We start from the raw sequence: 17633 nt of genomic DNA on the forward strand, positions 1-17633 counted from the left end.
AGAACTTAAAATAACTTTGTTCAAAACTTAAATGCCCCGGTAGGAGTCCAAGGCTGCAGTATTACTGTCGATCCATTGTCTATAGAGCCCATTCTGAATGAGATCGGATCGGGAACAGGGACACCCGCTGTCGTCCAAGTACAATTAACCGGCCTGAAATAAGGGTTGCCTAAAGACTGATACGTGCTGACCTATCGGAACTGAAGAATGAAATGTGGCTATGAATTGAGTTTGAGACTCCAAAGTAGACTTCATGTAATTCTATATTGGGATGTGATCGTACCGAGTACGAACGCGAGACCAAAAATCCATCGGCATCTCGCTGTATACTGCATATAAAAGTGACAGAAATTTGCATATAAACCTCTCGTAGCTCAATGCAATAATTCACTGTTCTCTCAGCACAGCCTGATATCACATCCTTGCCAAACAGCCAAAATGTCACCCAACAACAGCTTCGTCCTCTATCACTACGAGCCCTCCCTACCAGCAGCAATTGCCTTTTCGGTGTTGTTCAACATCACAACACTGGCCCATGTATACCAGCGCGTCAAGTCCGGATCCAATTACATGAACCCATTCATCGTGGGCGGATTCTGTAAGTCTGCAGGCCTTCCATCCAGACACCACTGACCAGACGCAGTCCAAGTCACCGGCTATGGATGCCGCGCAGCATCCCACTTCCTTGGAACGTCCACCACGCTCTACGCCATCCAGACCCTTCTGGTCCTGTTGGCACCAACGCTCTACGCAGCATCGATCTACATGATCCTGGGCCGGGTGATCCGATACCTCCATGCAGAACGACTAAGTCCCGTGCCGGTGAAATGGATGACCAAGACTTTTGTGGCGGGCGATATCCTCTCGTTTATCCTCCAGGGAGCCGGTTAGTACCCTCTACCCGTGGCGAGACATTCGTTGCTGACAGCACAGGCGGCGGAGTCATGTCCGCCGGCTCGGCAAATTCCCATGATATCGGCACGTATATCATCCTCGCTGGTCTGGCTGTTCAGCTTCTGTTCTTTGGTGTTTTTGTTTTTGTGGCCTTTGTCTTCCACTTTCGGTTCTCCAGTTCCCAGGGTGCAGGTACTTCGGGGAATGTGCCCTGGGTGAAGAGCTGGAACGGTCTTCTCTGGGTGCTGTACCTGGTTAGCGCGCTCATTCTCATCCGAAGTGCGTTTCGGATGGTGGAGTTTGCGCAGGGGTTCGATGGGTATCTCATCCGTCATGAAATCTTCATGTATGTTTTCGACACGGCGTTAATGTTTGTTTTGATGGTTGTGATGAATACGGTTCATCCTTCTGGTGTTTCGAGTGCGGGAAAGGGTGAGCTGGTGGAATGTGAGACTCTGAGGGCTCGGGGTAGCGACGCAGAAAGAGGGGTCTAGAGGCATTGGACTGTCGTTTTGAGTATAGTTTGCTTGGTGATGATGTTTATATATGACACGAGTTTGTATTCTAGAGAAATGTTGTGTTGGACATATCATGTTTCCGCATTTACTCAAGGCTCAACGTCAGTAAGTTGGAAAAGTAGGACTGTTATGATATGGACTCCAAGCGGGATATACTGCATGACAACCGTAGCGATTTCTCACGGCCGCCACCCCAGCTGCTCCATCGGCCACTGGATCCAAGTGCGATGCTCCTGATCCAGCAACCCATGGATCCGAGAAAGTAAATGCACACTCCACCCCTCCAACCACCACATCCACTCCAACCGGCGCAGCAAAGGACAGAAGTACCCAAAAATCACCAGCGCCACATATCGCTGCTCCCGAAGGAGAGTCAGAAACTCCTCTGATACTCGCAGCAGCCAGACAAGGACATCTCCCGTCTCCCACATCCCGATATCAGACCACAGCGCATACGATACCCTCATTTCCTGTATTGCTCCGAGATAAACCTGTAATTCCTGCTGCTCTTTGACTTCTTCTCGGATCAACTCCTCCAAGTCGTCCATGAAGGCTTGCCCCTGGGTCGGGAGGCTGTTGCGATAGTCAGATCGGCGTTGCCGAATACCCAGTAACGCTGCCAGCGGTCCGGAGCGGAGTTCCTCCTGCGCATATTCGATTATTGCCCCCGTTCCGCGGAAGAGGACCAGCCATTCGGAGATACGCCCCTGCTGGAAGAGAAGCAGGTCGTCGAGTTTGCGGGGCTTGGCGCAGGAGAAATAGCTAGTGAGGATGGAGAACAAGAACAGCGCTGAGCTATTCTCGTTCATTAATCGTGTCATATTTGAGGTCACAAATGTCAAGGCCACGCTGTGATGGTGCTCTGCTTGAGACACGTAGAATTGCTTTTGTGTGGGTCGTAGGTAGGCCAAGTGGAGGGCAGATATGGCTAACATTGCTCGCAGCGTGTAGTGGGCACCGAATCCGAGCTGCGGTGCGTCAACTCGCCAGAAGGTTTGCAGCGCTGGATTTCGAGAGAAGGTGTAGGCAGTGGACGTAGAAAAATGATGTAGGAGCTCCAAGTCGTGCACTGCCAAGTCTGAACATTCGCAGTGGCTCGGTTTGGACGCCTGCGGGGATGTTCTTTCGCTCCTATGAGATTGTGCGGGACTTCCTCCACTTGGCAGGGAATATGTGCAGTCCACGGCGTGTTTGGTGCAGTTTCTACAAGTTGGCTTGGCTTCATCACACTGTACGCCGAATTAGTTGAAGACTATGATGCAGCCAAGCAGGTTGAATATGATACTTTGATTTTCCTGGCCTTGCATTGCTGGCAGCCATGCCGTGATTTGCGATGTGTCCGACGACCTCTTACGGGTAGTGTACTTGACATTGCCAACAGTCTCCGGTTACAATATCGACGGCGTAACTGGACAGGGGTTAAAGTTCGGCTGAGGGATCGATGAATCATGAGGCAACTGTCAGTCTTGTCTCTCATGAGAGCGGTGGCAAGCGGCAGTATGCGGTCACGTGGTCAATGAGCCCTAACCCCGATTCTGCTGTTATAGTCTCACCAGAATTCAGAAGACATTAGGGCCAAATCTTGTCTTTGAAGGCCTTAGAGAGACAGTCTCCTTGTTCAAATAGCACTGGTCATGTTTGTATATAGTCTGGTTCGTGGTCAGAGTGGAACAAAGGAGGATTCGGAGAATATATATACCTTGAAACATAAATAATCCGGGTAGTCTATCGGTATCCAACTAGCTATATTATAAGGTCAATAAAGACCAGCCATGCAGCCCAGCCGAGTGCTGTAATAGAACTTTTTCCACTGAGTAATGTAGAATGTTGAATCGCAATGATTAATGTGCCATCATTCACTAACCTCCCACCACTACCCATCCAGTCACTCACTCACTCGACCATGCTGAACAGATTAATACTTCCCCTTCTCTCCATCCCTCCACTTCAACAGCCTCAACCAGATAAACGACACAGCTCCGGCGGTAACCATAACCGCACTGAACAGCTCGGCCTTCCAAAACACCCCCCTCTCCAGATCCAACAGCGCCCCAGCAATCGGATTGCCAATCAACAGCCCCAACCCGGCAAACGTAAAGCACATACCCATCCGCGTGCCCACAATACTCATATTCGGACTCAACCGGGCCACGACCGTTGGCGGCAACGAGACGATTGCGCCAGAGGCAAATCCATACAGACACGCAAACACGATCGTCCCCGCAATGTTCTTGATCCCCATCCAGGCGTACGCGAGGATCGCCGCGATCAGGCCCATGGGGATGAGGGTGTTGAGGGAGCCCAGCCGGTCGGCCACCAGGCCGGGGGTAATCCGACCAAAGACGGACGTGGCATTGAGGATGGCGATGATGTAGAAGGCTAGGTCGTCGGTTGAGTGGACGATGTTGGACATGTAGGTGGGCAGGTAGAAGAACGGGAAGTAGAGGCCGACGAAGGCGCAGAACAGACCGAAACTGAAGATAAGAAAGGAGGCTTCTTTGAAGGCGGACAGGTCAAGGAGCGATCTGGCTTGCTTGGGTGGTGGAAGGCGCATGCGCATCACGGCGAGGGAGACGCACAGTCCGCCTAGGGCGATGAAGCCGATGATACGGGTGGTCCAGCCGAAGCCGACGGAGTCGATGAGCTTGCGGAAGATGATGGGGTATATCACGGAGCCTGGCCTGGTTAGTATGCTTGCAGTGGATTTAGTGACCTAACGACGAGACATACCAATGCTTCCTCCAGAAGCGGTGATGCCCGTCGCCACGGCCCGCCGTGTGGTAAAGTAGGTAGCCACGATGGCAATGCTCGGTAGGAACAAAAACGCACAGCCAATGCCAACAACGACTCCATGAGCCAGAAAGACTTGGTAGTACTGGTCCGACAGGGAAGTCATCATCAGACCGAAAACGACCAGGAATGAGCCCGCCGCGATCATGGTCTTGAGGTACCCCTTGTCGAAAACTGGACCGGCAATGACTCCAACCAGGAAAAGGAGAAAGCCCTGGACCGTGCCAATCCAGGAGATGGACGAGGGGGAGTGACCGTGCAAGAGATCGGTTTCATAGTAGGTCTGGTACACGCCAAAGGTGTTGACCACCCCCCTAGAGATTGGTTAGTGAGCACGAAAGTCAACCAGGCATATTTTCGAGATCGTACCATGAGTTGAAGAAGAGGAAAAAGGCTCCGACTACTTGAAGCCATGCCATCCACCCTCCATTCGGAGGGGGAGGGGGAGAGGGCGTCTGTGTCTCCTCCACTTTCTCTGCCCGAAGCTCCTCCACGGGCAGGGTGGAGGGAGGAGACGACCCTTCACTGCGATTGTCCGGAGTAGCAGCAGCAGAAACAGTCATGATGACAGATGAACTAATCGCTGACCGACTTGAGGGAACAGCACGTCAGCCCGATGTTGGATAGACTCATTCCCCCTCCCCAAACAGAGAGGAACCAGCACTGTATCTATATGTCTTTTGGCAACAAAGAATCCATAGTGAGCAGATGTGATACAGCAACCCAACTGATTAATAATACAAGAACTTGAGCAGCCGGTTAACCGGCACTATAACCAAATGGTGCAATAGTAGTCCTCTATTAGGGATGATTCGATCCATTTCCATGCAGGGATGCAGCGTATCTGTTTCCCGCTAGCGCCCTAGATTGGCTGATCGTTCCGACTGGGCGTCGCCTTAACGCGTCTTGGGCCCATTAGATCAACGCCGATGCAACGCAAGATTCGCCCGTTCAGCGCCATCCCGACCTGGCGTCCAAGGATAAAGATCCTGCTAAATCCTTCGCCTCTTTTTCCTTCAATCATTCTCTCTCATGGCTGCACACGCCCCCTTAGGTCATCAGCCAGGCAGCAGCTCAGACCAGGGTGGAAGGCGAGAACTCCTCCAAGCATCTTTCCTCTTGACTGAAACAGCGCACTATGTGTTTCTATTACTTGACCTTTGACATAATTTCCATGCAGGAAACTGATACCACTGCAGATCTCATTCACAACGTGCATTGATCTAACCCAATATCGTAAATGAACTGGCGAATATCTCACAACTAACTAGTGCTCAAACACCAAAATTTTCTTGCGCTCGCCCACTTCACCCCTCTCGTGGCGCTCAAGCACCTCCTGCAACTTGCCTTCCAGGCCCGGATCGCCTCGTTTCCACCGGACATACTCCAGCGCCGGGGTCTTTAGCGTCCCTTCCAAGAATAAGCGCGCAAACCATTCCAGGAGCGCCGTCTGATGGAATGCCGATCGTCGGCCAAGACAATCGCTGAGTCGAAAAGCCTTGAGAGTGATGTTACGCTGCCACAGGAACTGACGCAGGTTGGCTTCGGGGCTAGATGGCGCTATCCCCAGGAAGCCAGCCGTGACGAGTGTGGCTCCAGGAACCAAAAACGACGCCATCAGTCGCGCCAGTGCGTCATCGGAAACAAAGTCGATGGCGAGGTTGACGCGCTTGCCCTGGAGTACCTCCGCGCCGACGGTCTTGAGCTCGTCAACAGTTAGGACAATCGCTGCGCCGTGCGAGCGCAGTGACCGTTTGGTGCGCTCGAGCTCGTCATCAGTGCCACGGTCGCGAATCACGCTGATGACATTGACACCCTGCAGGCGCGCCAATTGAGTCACGAAATGACTGACCGTGCCTGTCGCCGCGTTCTGGATGATCCAGTCGCCGGGCTCGAGAGTCGAATAATCCCGCAGCAGGAAGTAGGCCGGTGCCACACCCATGCGCAGGATGCACGCGAGGTGAGGATCCAGTTCTGATGGAACGCGCAGCACGTCGTTTTCGTCAAGCACGGCGTGCGTGCGCCATGAGCCTCGGCAGTGGGTCCGCAGGATGACGGAGTTCCCGACGTGGAACTGGGTCACCGCGGATCCCGTGCGGACAATACGGGCCGCGCCGTCTGAGCCCGGAATGGGTCGATGCTCACCGTCCGCGACGGTGATGTGGTTCTGCGGTTTGACGGGGTATTTTCCGTGCAACACCAGAAAGTCGAGAGGATTGATGGGTGCCGCAAGGAAGTCAACCACCACTTCGTGAGGACCGCAGTCCGCAGGTGCAGGGGTTGAATGAAGACGGATGTCTTTGACAGGTTCCGTTGATCCGTACGCAAAGATGAGAGATTCAGCCATGATGTAATGGAAATAAATAAGCGAGCTCTGACTTAAATTGATTGGTTGTGAGAACGGAAGTCGATGATGGTGCTTGCAGTTGTCCAGTGTTGTATACGGGCGCCATTTATAGGCAGTCTGACGCACAAATTCTCCTAGAGCCATCATCGTTGAAGCATAGGGTATGAGGACCCTCGTAGAATATTTTGGAATAGTCAACTGTAGCGAGACGAGAATAGCCTGCTTACGGTGGCGCCACGTATACGCCCAGACAACCAAGCATCATACCCTCGCGGAAGGAGATCCTGTCCTCACTTAGGGTGAGCTTGTTTGCGACATAACATTATGCTCTCTCTGAGAATCGGAGAACAGCCGATCCGAACCCGCATTGTCGAGAATCCGGAAGCCGCCCTCTCAGTGGCGCGTTCGACCCTGGTCTGCACGCAACGCGAATCGAATACGAGGTTACACTGCACGCTGCGACATGCACAGAAGAACATGGCACAAAGCGTGGCTCTCGCTTGCGCATCCCAACATGCCATGATGCCATGATTCTGACACATGGCTTGATAAATGCCTCTGCAGACGCAGGGGTTGCGAAATTTCTGCAGGACCCATGCTGCATTCTATTATTGGCCAGCGCGTAGCCGGATGTACCTCTGCAACTTTTCATAACTCCGTTCCGGACAGAAGCCTGCCAGGTCTAGGTCGAGATGCAGACCGCGGACTACTTTTTAATTGGCAATGTGCCACTCTGCGGATCAGGGATCGAGATCCTGCAGAGGCGCAAGGTAACTATGAGATATCGTGATCGGCATTTGTGTTGATCGGAGGAAACCCGAAAGACCACAGAGGTACAGATCCAGAGGAGATGAGCAGTGCAGAACCATTGGCTTAATCCAATGCCAACTGCAGATCCTCGTGTTTGACGCCTCTCTACCTCTTTCATGGACAGACGGAGGTGGCGAAACCTCTCCTGCCCCGACACCACCCCGCGCCATCGAAAAAATCCTGTACTCAACGTGATGGATGCATTGGCCGGGAACGTACATTCTTACGGCTCGTCACTGACTGGAAGTTCAGGCCGCAGGTGGAGTCTCGTGGCGCTCTTCGTGCTTACTGCCATGCAGATGAGTGAATGGCGAGTTTCATCAAAGTTGCAGGGACAAAATCCTTTGCATGGATGGAAGGAGTACGCGGGACAATGCATCATCGTAGGCATCAATGTTGTACGCAGCCCCCAAACTGCAACTGTTGCAAGAGACGGGGTTGGTTGAAGTTCAATATGAGATTCACATCGAACTTTTGTCGAACGTAGGCATAAATAGCCTCGTCTAACCCTTCCATATCTCGCTAACATCAAGCAGAGACCTCGATGAGAGGAATCCTCAAGCCTCAATTCTCTTGAAATCCTATTCGTCGCTCGTTGAATTCGCTACGGCATCACAATGGCTCCGGTCGCCCTTCGAGATCTCGCGGAAAGCCCTGAGCTTGAGGGAACCGAGGTTGTCTCGATGAAGGCTCGCTCATCTCCTCCTCTCACTCCCCCGTCTCCTCCTTGCCTCGTTACGGACTACATCAGACACCAAGTCGAGTCTAACCCTGATGCTCCAGCAGTTCAATGCGAGCAGGAGCAACCGTACAGCTATGCCGCGCTGTGGCAGCTCGTCGAGCACATTGCGGCAGCGGGTCAATTTCGCGCTGGCCGTATCATGCCTTTGTGCATGGACCCGTCTGTCGAGTTTGTGGCCACCGTATTGGCCATCCTGCGGGCCGGGTCTGCCTATGTCATTCTCGACCCTGAAGGTTCTGCGCAACGTAACCGCGTTATTGCGGAGGATTGCGGTTGCGAACCTGTCATTGTTCACGAAAAGTATGCGGCCTTCTTTGATCACAGCGTCACAATCGAGAGCATCCAGTCGATTCAGAACCACGGACAACTTGACCCTCCTTCGATAACCCCATCCGACCTTGCATACTTGATCTATACCTCTGGCTCAACTGGTACCCCCAAGGGAGTCCTCCTCAGCCACCGTGCTGTCTCTCATGGCATCGACCAATTCCAACTCAACGGCCGCAAGCGATGGCTGCTCTTCTACAACCCCATCTTCTCCGCAGCGCAACGGACCATCCTGGCCACCCTGTCCAAGGGCGCCTGTCTTTGCCTCACCAGGCGAGACCGACTTGCAACTGCATTGCCCGAGGTGTTGAATAACCTTCAGATCGATGCCCTGGGTATCACTCCCTCGGCACTCGCCTTACTATCCCCCGGCGAGACACCAGCTTGCTTGCAACAGATTACCACTGTTGGCGAGCCACTCAGCCAGTCCCTTGTCAACAAATGGGCAGACAGAGTCCACCTGCGCGTCTCATATGGACTTAGCGAATGTGCCCAACTGAACTTCTCCCGTCAACTCCAGCCAGGTGATAACCCCCGCAATCCTGGCCTCCCGTCTGACACAACCACCGCGATTGTCCTGGAGCCTGGCACCATGACTCGTCTTTCTGTCAACGAACCCGGTGAGCTCTGTCTGTATGGTCCTCAGGTTGCCAATGGCTACCACCAACGACAGAAGGAAACCCAAGCTGCCTTTGTCAAGGCACCAAAGGATACCCACGGCACGATGATGTTCCGCACCGGCGATCTGGCTGTCCAGCGTGAAGATGGAACGTTTGAGATTTTGGGTCGTATCGATCACCAAGTCAAAATCCACGGTCAGAGGGTGGAGCCTGAGGAAGTGGCTGCCAAGCTAGCAACGGTGAAGGGCGTAGCCAGCTTGGCGTGTGTGGGATGTTACATCAACGAGCGCATGTCGCTTGTTGCGGCTATTGTCCCTTCACCCGAGGCTGACTGGGGAACGCTCGTGCAGTACCTGCGCGATCATGCTCGCCAGTCTTTTCCGCCGTACATGGTTCCCAGCTATTGGATGTCGTGCACCGAGTTTCCCACCAACCAGAATGGAAAAGTGGATTTCCGGGCCATTCGTCGACTTGCTGAAAGCACTGAGGTCAGCAAGATGTTGGGCCACAGCACTTCGCCGAAAGACGGTGCTACAGCTGGCCTGAGCGAGACTGCCTCGAAGATTGCACAGGTTTGGGCAGCAGTGCTAAATCTGCCTGCGTCCTCTATCATACCCTCCGATTCCCTGGTGGCACTGGGAGGAACCTCCATTGACGCAATCCGTGCGATCAGAGAATTAAAGGGACACGGAATTCACGTTGAGTTGGCGGATATGCTTCAGGCGCACACGATCGAGGAAATTGCGGATACCGTCCAACTTGACTCGAGTCCAACTCACGTTAGCAATGAGCCAGCCGCGCCTTTCGACTACATCTCTGATGCAGTGCTCAAGGCGGACCTCCTTGCCGACCGTCGTGTTGTCGATGCGTATCCTGTCACCGCACTCCAAGAAGGCATCCTGGCCAGCACGCTGCAAGGTAGTCAGGACTACCTGTACCAACGCGTTTTTGATGTTCGCCATCTCGACCTTGTACGGTTGCAACTGGCATTCCAAGTCGTCTTCTGGCGTACCGAACTCCTCAAATCTACTTTCGTCGCCGCGGCCAAGGGCTTCCTTCAGGTTGTCCGCAATGACTTTAACCTACCTTGGTCGGAAGTTTCCCTGAGTCTGTCCGAGTACCTCGAACAGGACAAGAACAACGGTGTCACACTAGGCGAGCCATTCATGCGTGTCGCCGTCCTGGACCGAAGCATTCTCGTGGTCTCGGTTCATCATGCACTCTTCGACTTCTGGTCTCACAGATTCCTTTTCGACGACGTCGCTCGTGTGTACTACGGCCGCCGGCCTGAGAAGCGCCCCGAGTGGAAGTCGTTCGTGGGCCTTCTTCACACAAGAGACACAAAGGCATCTCAGGACTTCTGGAGAGAACACCTTGGCGAAGCTGTTCCCACAGTGCTCAATTACGCTCCTGTGACAAAGACATCCACAGCCAGACGCACTGTCAGCCAGGAGGTGAGGGCCGCATCATCGGCGTTGCGTGCTCCTCTGGGTGCAATTATCCATGCGGCCTGGGCTCTCGTCCTCTCCTCCCACATCGCCTCAAAGTCTGTCACAATGGCGACGGCTGTTTCAGGTCGCGAGCTGCCTGTTCCAGGTATTGAGGCTCTGAACGGACCTACACTGGCTGTTGTTCCCTACGCAATCGCCATTGATTCGGAGCAGACACTTCAGCAGCTGGTGCAGTCTGTCAACACCAGTCTCTGGAAGGTCATCAAGCACTCCCAGGTCGGAGTGCGGAATGCGCTGGCCGCTGCTGAGCGCCAGGGTACTACTCTCTTCGACACCATGGTCAATATCCTTGTCAATGGCAAGGTTAACGATGATATTTCCAAGGAGGTGTTCCAGCTCTATGGTCGGCGACCAGTATGGAGAACCGAGTACACAACACTGAACGTCGAGGAGGGCGCTACGGGTATCGACGTCACGCTCACATCGCCCATGGAAGAGCATCGTTTGGAGTTCATTCTGGAGCAGTTCTGCATGGCACTGAATCTCATTGCATCCAATCCTCGACAGACTGTCAAGGCTACTAACCTGGTCAGCGAGACAGAACTACAGTTCATGCTTCAATCACATAAGAACTTGCCTGATGCCACTCGCACGTTAAATGGCCAATTCGAAGCCACGGTCCGCACATACCCCAATCGGACGGCCATTAACTACCAGAACGAGCAGTTCCTTACATACGCTGAGCTGGATTCCGAGGCAAACCGCATGACACACTATCTCTCCGAGCTTGGTGTAGTGCCGGGTGACATCGTCCCTCTTCTCCTAGAGAAGTCGCCATTGATGATCAAGGCGATTCTCGCCTTATTCAAGCTCGGCGCTGCGTATGTGCCTCTAAGTCCCGAAAACCCCTTGGAAAGAAACGCGTACATCGCTCGCGACGTCAGCGCAAAATTCGTCCTCACGGAGAAGGAACATGAAGCCTACTTTGCCTCAGAAAGTGATATTCCCAGCGTCCTCCTGGACCAGGCCAACCTTTCCCAATATGGCCCCGAGCCACAGCTCGTTACTGTGTCTCCGGATGCTCTTGCTTACCTCCTCTACACCTCGGGAAGTACTGGTCTTCCCAAGGGTGTCATGGTGACACATGGCGCCTGTGCAGCTGCCATGCAATCGATCATCGAGTTTGAGCATCGTCAGGGCCAGGAGTCAAGGATGCTACAGTTCTCCAACTATGTCTTTGACGTCTCGCTGTATGACTTCTTCGTAGCACTGCACAGCGGCGGCACTCTCTGCATTGCGCCCTCGGAGCGCTTGTTAAACAACCTGGCAGAGGTTATCAACGAGATGAACGTCAACCATGTTTTCCTCACTCCCACTGTGGCTCGACTGCTGAATCCCAAGGATGTTCCCAACCTGGAGTCCATGACTGTCGGCGGTGAACAGCTGACCCGTGACGTGGTGACAACATGGGCATCGCGAGTGACACTTCGCAATGGCTACGGGCCTACCGAGGCTTCTGTGCTGGTGACAATGAAGGACGTTGATACTGACACAACTGGAGGCAATATCGGCAGGCCCCTTGCCTCTGTGGGTGCCATCGTCCTCGAAGCAGATGGAGTCCGTCCTGTTCCTTACGGCGCTGTCGGAGAGCTGTGCTTCTTCGGGCCGCAGCTTGCGCAGGGGTATTTCAAGAAGCCTGATATTACCAGTGCCGCTTTCATCGAGAGTGAAGTGCTCAACGGCCGACGCCTATACCGCAGTGGTGACTTGGCCCGCTATCTCCCGAACGGAGACATTGAGTGCTTGGGCCGCAAGGACGACCAGGTTAAGATCAACGGTCATCGAATTGAACTGGGAGAGATAGAACAGGCCTTCTTGCGGACTGGTGAGATTAAGGACTGTGTGTTAACAGTCTGGAAGCACAACAGCACTGCTCATCTCGTTGCGGTCGCGGTTTTTGATGGTGCTTCTTCCGAAAAGCCGGGTGAGGTGCTTCCCCTGGATGGTTTTGCCGAGAACGTGCAGCGTGTCCGGTCCAAGCTCACTGGCCTTACTCCATACATGATTCCTAAGGCAATCGTCCCTCTTTCGTCACTCCCAAGACTTCCCTCCGGCAAGGCCAATCGCAAGCAGCTCAAGGCGATGGTACAGTCTCTGAGTCAGGGCGAACTGACCAAGTTCTCATTCGACAAGGTCGGCGCTGCGCAGTCAAAGGGTGCGGTTATCCCTCTGGCGTCTGAGACGCAAAAGGTGCTGCAGCAAGGATGGATCGAAACACTGCAGCTTGCCGACGATGACTTTGGTTTGGAAGCCGACTTCCTCAGCCTCGGCGGCGATTCCATTGCCGCCATCAATCTCGTCAGCTGGCTCAGACGCAAGCAACTCAAGATCTCCGTGCGAGATGTACTCAAATACACTAGCCTCGGTGCAATGGCCGACCAGCTGAAGGGCGAGTCGGGCGATGCACATCAGATTCAAAAGAAGACTTTCACGCCTCCCTCGGAGATCGATGCTGCTATCTCTGCCGCTGGTTTGCAAGCGACTGAGTATGAATACATCTATCCCTGCCCGCCAGGGCAGGCCGAGTTCCTGACCCAGGGCGCTCATCCCGAGGCCTTGTGGAGTCTGATGACAGTCCGGAAGGTCGGCAGTGACTTTGCACCGAGACAATGGATTGACCTCGTTCGACAGCTAACAACGACCAACGAGATTCTACGCACAACCTTTACTCGCTGTCACGGAAATTGGTATGGTGTTGTCCTCCGCGACGCAACTCCCGTGGTCGAGATCTATGAAGATGTCAGCAACGAGCAGAGACAACAAATCATCAAGTCTCTTGACGACTACCGTTTTGTGTTTGGGAAGCCCTTTATTCGCTATGCCATTCTCCATTTGTCGACAGGCGAGACCGAAATTGTCACCAAGCTCGACCACGGCCTGTACGACGGAACGCTTCTCCGCATATTCGGCGAGCACTTCCAGGCTTACCAAGACAATGTTCCTGTGGACCGCTTCACTTCATTCAAAGACTTTGCATTCCACATCTGGCAGATGGACAAGTCGCGCACGCTGTCGTTCTGGAAGCAATCTGAGAAGCGCCCTATTGCCTTCGAATTCCCCAGCAGCAGTGGCACCGAACCACGTATCAACTCTGTGCACGTCCACACCATCAACCTTGAATTTGATGCGTTCGCCAAGTCCACCGGTGCCACTGTCTCCATCATCTTCCAGTCCATCTTCCAGCTCTGGCTGGCGCTGCGCAGCAACCAACGCGACGTCGCTTTCGACTACCTCTACACCGGTCGCAACATTGACCTGCCTGACCCTCAAACCATCAACGGCACCTGTGCAAACTTCCTTCCCATGCGGTCGAAAGTGGACCCGTCAATGCCTGTGTCGGAATTCCTTCGTCAAACCCAGGATGAATTCTGGCAGTACACCGAAAACAGTACGGTCGGCATGGACGAGATCCACGAAGCCTGTGAAACGACGCGTGAAGGATTCTCGAACAAAACTCTCTTCCTCTTCCAGCCATTTGAACCGGCCCCGGCGACAGCAAAGCAATATGAGAAGTGGATTGTGATGGCCAAGTCCCAGGTGACGATGCCGCAGCCATATGCGGTCGTATTTGAGGTTGTCAAGACAGCGGATGTCAACGAGTATAAGCTCAAGTTTGCCTTTGACAAACGTGTTTATGAGAAAGAACAAGTACAGGGGGAGGCACAGGTGATTGAGAAGTTGTTGGCCAAGGTCATGGAGAATGCTGAGGCGTCTGTGGGTGATGTTCTGGGATCGTTTCGCTCTTGATTCATCTAAAGATTGTATATAGTTAAAAGTTGAAGAATCTGTTTTGACTGAGAAAGAGTACCTTGCCTTGATTTGATCCCATATCTTTGTCTTCATCGATTCCAGCCAGGAGTGAGTTGTCGATGGAGTGGTTGGGTTAGAGGCGCAGCTGAGAAAACATCCATCGCTTGCTGGAATCACCACAAACACATTAACCATCCAACGCATCAGATAACGCTCCCACTTCGTCGAGCTCAGACTTAAAGACCACCAGGTCCACGTCTTGGCTCCAAATCTGGAATCGTCCCAGCGAGCGCTCATCCTTCTGACTAGTCGATGCAACACTTACCAACAAGGCCAAGAAAGACACTTGCACATCGTCTTTTGTACTTTTGCCCTTAGGCTGTATTTAATGCCTGATGCTACCCAGGCCGCTCTGCGCCGATAAACAGCTTCCTCGAGCACCACCCACCGTGACGGAAGCAGTTACGATCATCCACACTTTTGCAGATGGACATTATGGATATGTGTCCTGAGTATTCAAAGTATTATACACCCCGGATCCTCACTTATTACAATTACAAAGCCGCGACAGCCAAGGCAGCAGCAGCCACAGCCCCAACCACGTTCAACTCGAGAATTCCCGCACCGTTCCCTGTCTCAGTAGCACCAGCAGAACCAGTAGTCGTCGAAGCCACACTAGACGAGCTTCCTGCTTTGACACTCGTCTTCATCGTCTCCGTCGCACTGGCAGTCGTACTCGGCGCAGCGGTAATCCGCAGACTACTCGCCTCGCTCGACATTGTGGTCATCGCGTCCCCTGTAGTCGACGCGCTCGCCGTCGCAGCAAGCGTAGGTGTAGACGCAGCCGCACCAGGCCCATACCCAGGGAGATAGCTCGGCTCGTAGGTCGCGGTACCGGTGTACAGCTCCGGGCAAGCGGGATTATCATGCTTGGGCGGGGCGCGGCCGCCGCCACAGTCGGGGATGTCGCAGATTTCGCCTGTGTCGGGGACGTACCAGATCATGCTGGCTTCGTTCCATTGGTTGCGGGTGAGGGAGGAGATACAGCCTCTCAGGTCGGTGCGGGCGTAGACGGTGGAGGCGAGAGTTGTCGCTAGAAGGAGGAAGAATCTCATTTTGCTGGAGAGGGTTCGTAGAAGAGGGGTATCAGATGCGAAGTAAGGAGCAGTACGTTAATGAATGATATTCAAAAGAGTGACTGATTTTTGAAAGGAAAGGAGTGGTCGGAGACAAGAGTGGAGGTAATGTTGACGATGTGAGGGACTGAAAAGTCTTATAAGTCTGGCTTGGGCAATCTAGACCTGGCCCAATGGAATCTGGGTTTAGGCCTAATGAGCTTAGACTAAAGACGGCTGACTCGAGACGAGGCTGCAACTACGGGATTGAGATGCATTGGATCCAATTAAGAGCGGCGAGACTGTGTCCAAAATGATCTAATGGTTTGACACATCGTGATTTACGGCTCATATGGCAAGTTTTTCCAAGTTCTGAAATCCCATGGAAAGATGCAGTGTGAGCCTGATTCAGGGACCATCGGCAATTCGATGTCGGCATCTCCGACTCTAGTCCACTTTGGGTCCCCTTCCGAAATTGCGAGTCTCCTAATTTTAGTTCAAGGTTCAGCCTCATGTTTGGAGTGGAGCTCAGGACCTGTTGACTTGACCAGTGTAGTTGCCGCATGAGAAAAAAGTGGAGTGCAACCGGCAGGAAGTAAGGGTGAAAGTAAAACGTTTAGAGATGTGGAGGCTAAGGACAAAAGGCCGACCAAAAGGGGGGCAAAAAAACAAAATGGCAAAAGAAATCTCCCCGACAGGGAGTCGAACCCTGGTCTCCCGCGCTCGTTCTCATTAGAGTGACAAGCGGAAATCATGACCGTTAGACCATCGAGGATTTCTTGCTGATTTTTTGTGATTTCAATATATAAGAGTATATCAGGATTACTCTGCACACAAGACCTACCACTCCATTGATCCAAGGAATATGTAATGTTTGTTCCAATTTCTCGTATTTTATTATAGGAATCTCCAGTCCCATGTTTTCGTTAGCTTTCTTTGACTCACTGCGCTGCTCACATGTAGCATCTCACTGATCTCATGACTATATATCTTGCCCTGCGGGTAAACTTCGGCCTTGACAATGTGGATTGCATCTATATCTTCGTTCCTTACTGGTGAACATTGGCATGGCATTGCAACAATGTCATTCATGATATCTCTAGGTCTGACATGCCTCTACGGAATGTAGGGCCGACTTCCCCGGGATGAATGGATAGCTTCATATGCTCGTATTCTCGCACCAATCGAAGGGGTCCTATTGGTGCATGTATCCCTCTTCTTACTGTAGATCTAACTGACAAGTACAGCACAGATGAGAAGTGGTCATCAGACAAGCTTATCTCAATCGATACAAACAGGGACAGCGACATTGGTATATAAACCCCGACAACTCAGCGCAACAAACATTCCTCACACTGCAGACTCAAGCTCTTACAATCACAATGATGCCCAGAACGGAGAAAGACAGCCAGATCATCGAAAAGGCCAAAAGCCTTCAGGGTGTCTGCTGGGGCGAGGAATATGAGAAGATGATATCAGGGATACTGTAAGGACATTGCTCAGAACACCGAACCACTGCTAAGCCGCTGTACAGATATAGTCCGCTCGCGTCGGAGCTCATAGAGGGTCGCACCAGGGCGCGCTTCCTAATGTCGGAATTCAATGGTCCTCCTAAACCCGATGTGCCGTTCTCTGAGACCGTTGCGCAGAGGGAGGTGACATTAAGGAAGTTGTTTGGGCGGGTAGGAAGGGGCGTCTATATCGAGCCTCCTCTCTTTGTGGACTATGGCTGCAACATCAGTGTTGGAGACGGTTTTTATGCAAACTTCAAGTAAGCCGTGCTTCTAACAACTGCTCCCGGATGAGGCTGATAGAGCAGTTTGACTGTCCTGGACTGTGGACTGGTCACCATCGGAAACAACGTGGAGATTGGCCCGAATGTAAACATCATCACGGGCGAGCACGAGACGAAGATCGAAGCCCGTCGCAAACATCGAGGAACGGAGTTCACCAGGGAAGTCATTATCGGTGATGATTGCTGGATTGGAGCGAATGTGACTATCTTGGCTGGGGTGACCATTGGATCAGGGTGCTCCATCGGTGCTGGCTCTGTGGTGAAGAGAGATATCCCGCCGTATAGTATTGCAGTGGGAAGTCCTGCTCGAGTTATCAGGTCGGCAGTCTGAAAATGCCGCTATGCCCCCTGTGCAGACATTGTCTTGTTCCAATCATATTACTTGCCTCGGGGTACATCTGTGCTGAGCCGACA

General features: G+C 52.9%; 8 protein-coding genes and 1 non-coding gene across 9 annotated transcripts; 4 read left to right on the top strand and 5 right to left on the bottom strand.

The window, feature by feature from the left end:
* Nucleotides 1–438: 438 nt before the first annotated feature.
* AFUA_3G03310 (RTA1 domain-containing protein) lies at nt 439–1388 on the top strand (the record flags this gene model as incomplete). The annotated part of the gene is made up of 3 exons (XM_743557.1): nt 439–598; nt 644–886; nt 934–1388. 3 exons carry the CDS (start codon nt 439–441, stop codon nt 1386–1388), a joined length of 858 nt encoding a protein of 285 aa, XP_748650.1.
* Nucleotides 1389–1591: 203 nt separating this feature from the next.
* Nucleotides 1592–2908, bottom strand: AFUA_3G03315 (Zn(II)2Cys6 transcription factor domain-containing protein; the record flags this gene model as incomplete). Its single annotated transcript, XM_743558.3, has 2 exons — nt 2698–2908; nt 1592–2641 (listed from the first exon to the last, which is right to left on the bottom strand). Exons 1-2 carry the CDS (start codon nt 2887–2889, stop codon nt 1592–1594), a joined length of 1242 nt encoding a protein of 413 aa, XP_748651.3. The 5' UTR covers nt 2890–2908.
* An 18-nt stretch (nt 2909–2926) lies between these two features.
* Nucleotides 2927–4900, bottom strand: AFUA_3G03320 (MCT family MFS transporter). Its single transcript, XM_743559.2, has 3 exons — nt 4572–4900; nt 4143–4516; nt 2927–4088 (listed from the first exon to the last, which is right to left on the bottom strand). The coding sequence occupies exons 1-3, from the start codon at nt 4763–4765 to the stop codon at nt 3328–3330; spliced, it is 1329 nt and encodes a 442-aa protein (XP_748652.1). The 5' UTR covers nt 4766–4900; the 3' UTR covers nt 2927–3327.
* A 569-nt stretch (nt 4901–5469) lies between these two features.
* AFUA_3G03330 (MDR family NADPH-dependent oxidoreductase) lies at nt 5470–6696 on the bottom strand (the record flags this gene model as incomplete). Its single annotated transcript, XM_743560.1, has 1 exon — nt 5470–6696. The coding sequence occupies one exon, from the start codon at nt 6694–6696 to the stop codon at nt 5470–5472; it is 1227 nt and encodes a 408-aa protein (XP_748653.1).
* A 177-nt stretch (nt 6697–6873) lies between these two features.
* On the top strand, nt 6874–7666 carry AFUA_3G03340 (uncharacterized protein; the record flags this gene model as incomplete). The annotated part of the gene is made up of 2 exons (XM_077804306.1): nt 6874–6992; nt 7444–7666. 2 exons carry the CDS (start codon nt 6874–6876, stop codon nt 7664–7666), a joined length of 342 nt encoding a protein of 113 aa, XP_077660462.1.
* Nucleotides 7667–7976: 310 nt separating this feature from the next.
* Nucleotides 7977–14306, top strand: sidE (nonribosomal peptide synthase SidE; the record flags this gene model as incomplete). The annotated part of the gene is made up of 1 exon (XM_743561.2): nt 7977–14306. One exon carries the CDS (start codon nt 7977–7979, stop codon nt 14304–14306), a length of 6330 nt encoding a protein of 2109 aa, XP_748654.2.
* A 61-nt stretch (nt 14307–14367) lies between these two features.
* On the bottom strand, nt 14368–15755 carry AFUA_3G03370 (putative cell surface protein). The gene has a single exon (XM_743564.3). It carries the CDS (start codon nt 15422–15424, stop codon nt 14864–14866), a length of 561 nt encoding a protein of 186 aa, XP_748657.2. The 5' UTR covers nt 15425–15755; the 3' UTR covers nt 14368–14863.
* Nucleotides 15756–16111: 356 nt separating this feature from the next.
* On the bottom strand, nt 16112–16199 carry tD(GUC)6. The gene is given in 2 exon segments: nt 16112–16146; nt 16163–16199. It is a non-coding gene (tRNA).
* A 374-nt stretch (nt 16200–16573) lies between these two features.
* On the top strand, nt 16574–17550 carry AFUA_3G03380 (sugar O-acetyltransferase; the record flags this gene model as incomplete). Its single annotated transcript, XM_743565.2, has 4 exons — nt 16574–16736; nt 16793–16910; nt 16959–17195; nt 17244–17550. 4 exons carry the CDS (start codon nt 16574–16576, stop codon nt 17548–17550), a joined length of 825 nt encoding a protein of 274 aa, XP_748658.2.
* Between the last annotated feature and the right edge of the window lie 83 nt (nt 17551–17633).

This window comes from Aspergillus fumigatus, chromosome 3 (genome assembly GCF_000002655.1).
Source record: "Aspergillus fumigatus Af293 chromosome 3, whole genome shotgun sequence".
Taxonomy (NCBI): domain Eukaryota; kingdom Fungi; phylum Ascomycota; class Eurotiomycetes; order Eurotiales; family Aspergillaceae; genus Aspergillus; species Aspergillus fumigatus.

Excerpts from the sequence above, each read along its gene's own strand:
- AFUA_3G03320 (XM_743559.2), bottom strand. The coding sequence starts at position 4,765 with ATGACTGTTTCTGCTGCTGCTACTCCGGACAATCGCAGTGAAGGGTCG. Across the intron at positions 4,517-4,571 it reads TTCCTCTTCTTCAACTCATG|GGGGGTGGTCAACACCTTTG; the intron begins GTACGATCTCGA and ends ACCAATCTCTAG. Across the intron at positions 4,089-4,142 it reads CGCTTCTGGAGGAAGCATTG|GCTCCGTGATATACCCCATC; the intron begins GTATGTCTCGTC and ends TAACCAGGCCAG.
- AFUA_3G03370 (XM_743564.3), bottom strand. The coding sequence starts at position 15,424 with ATGAGATTCTTCCTCCTTCTAGCGACAACTCTCGCCTCCACCGTCTAC.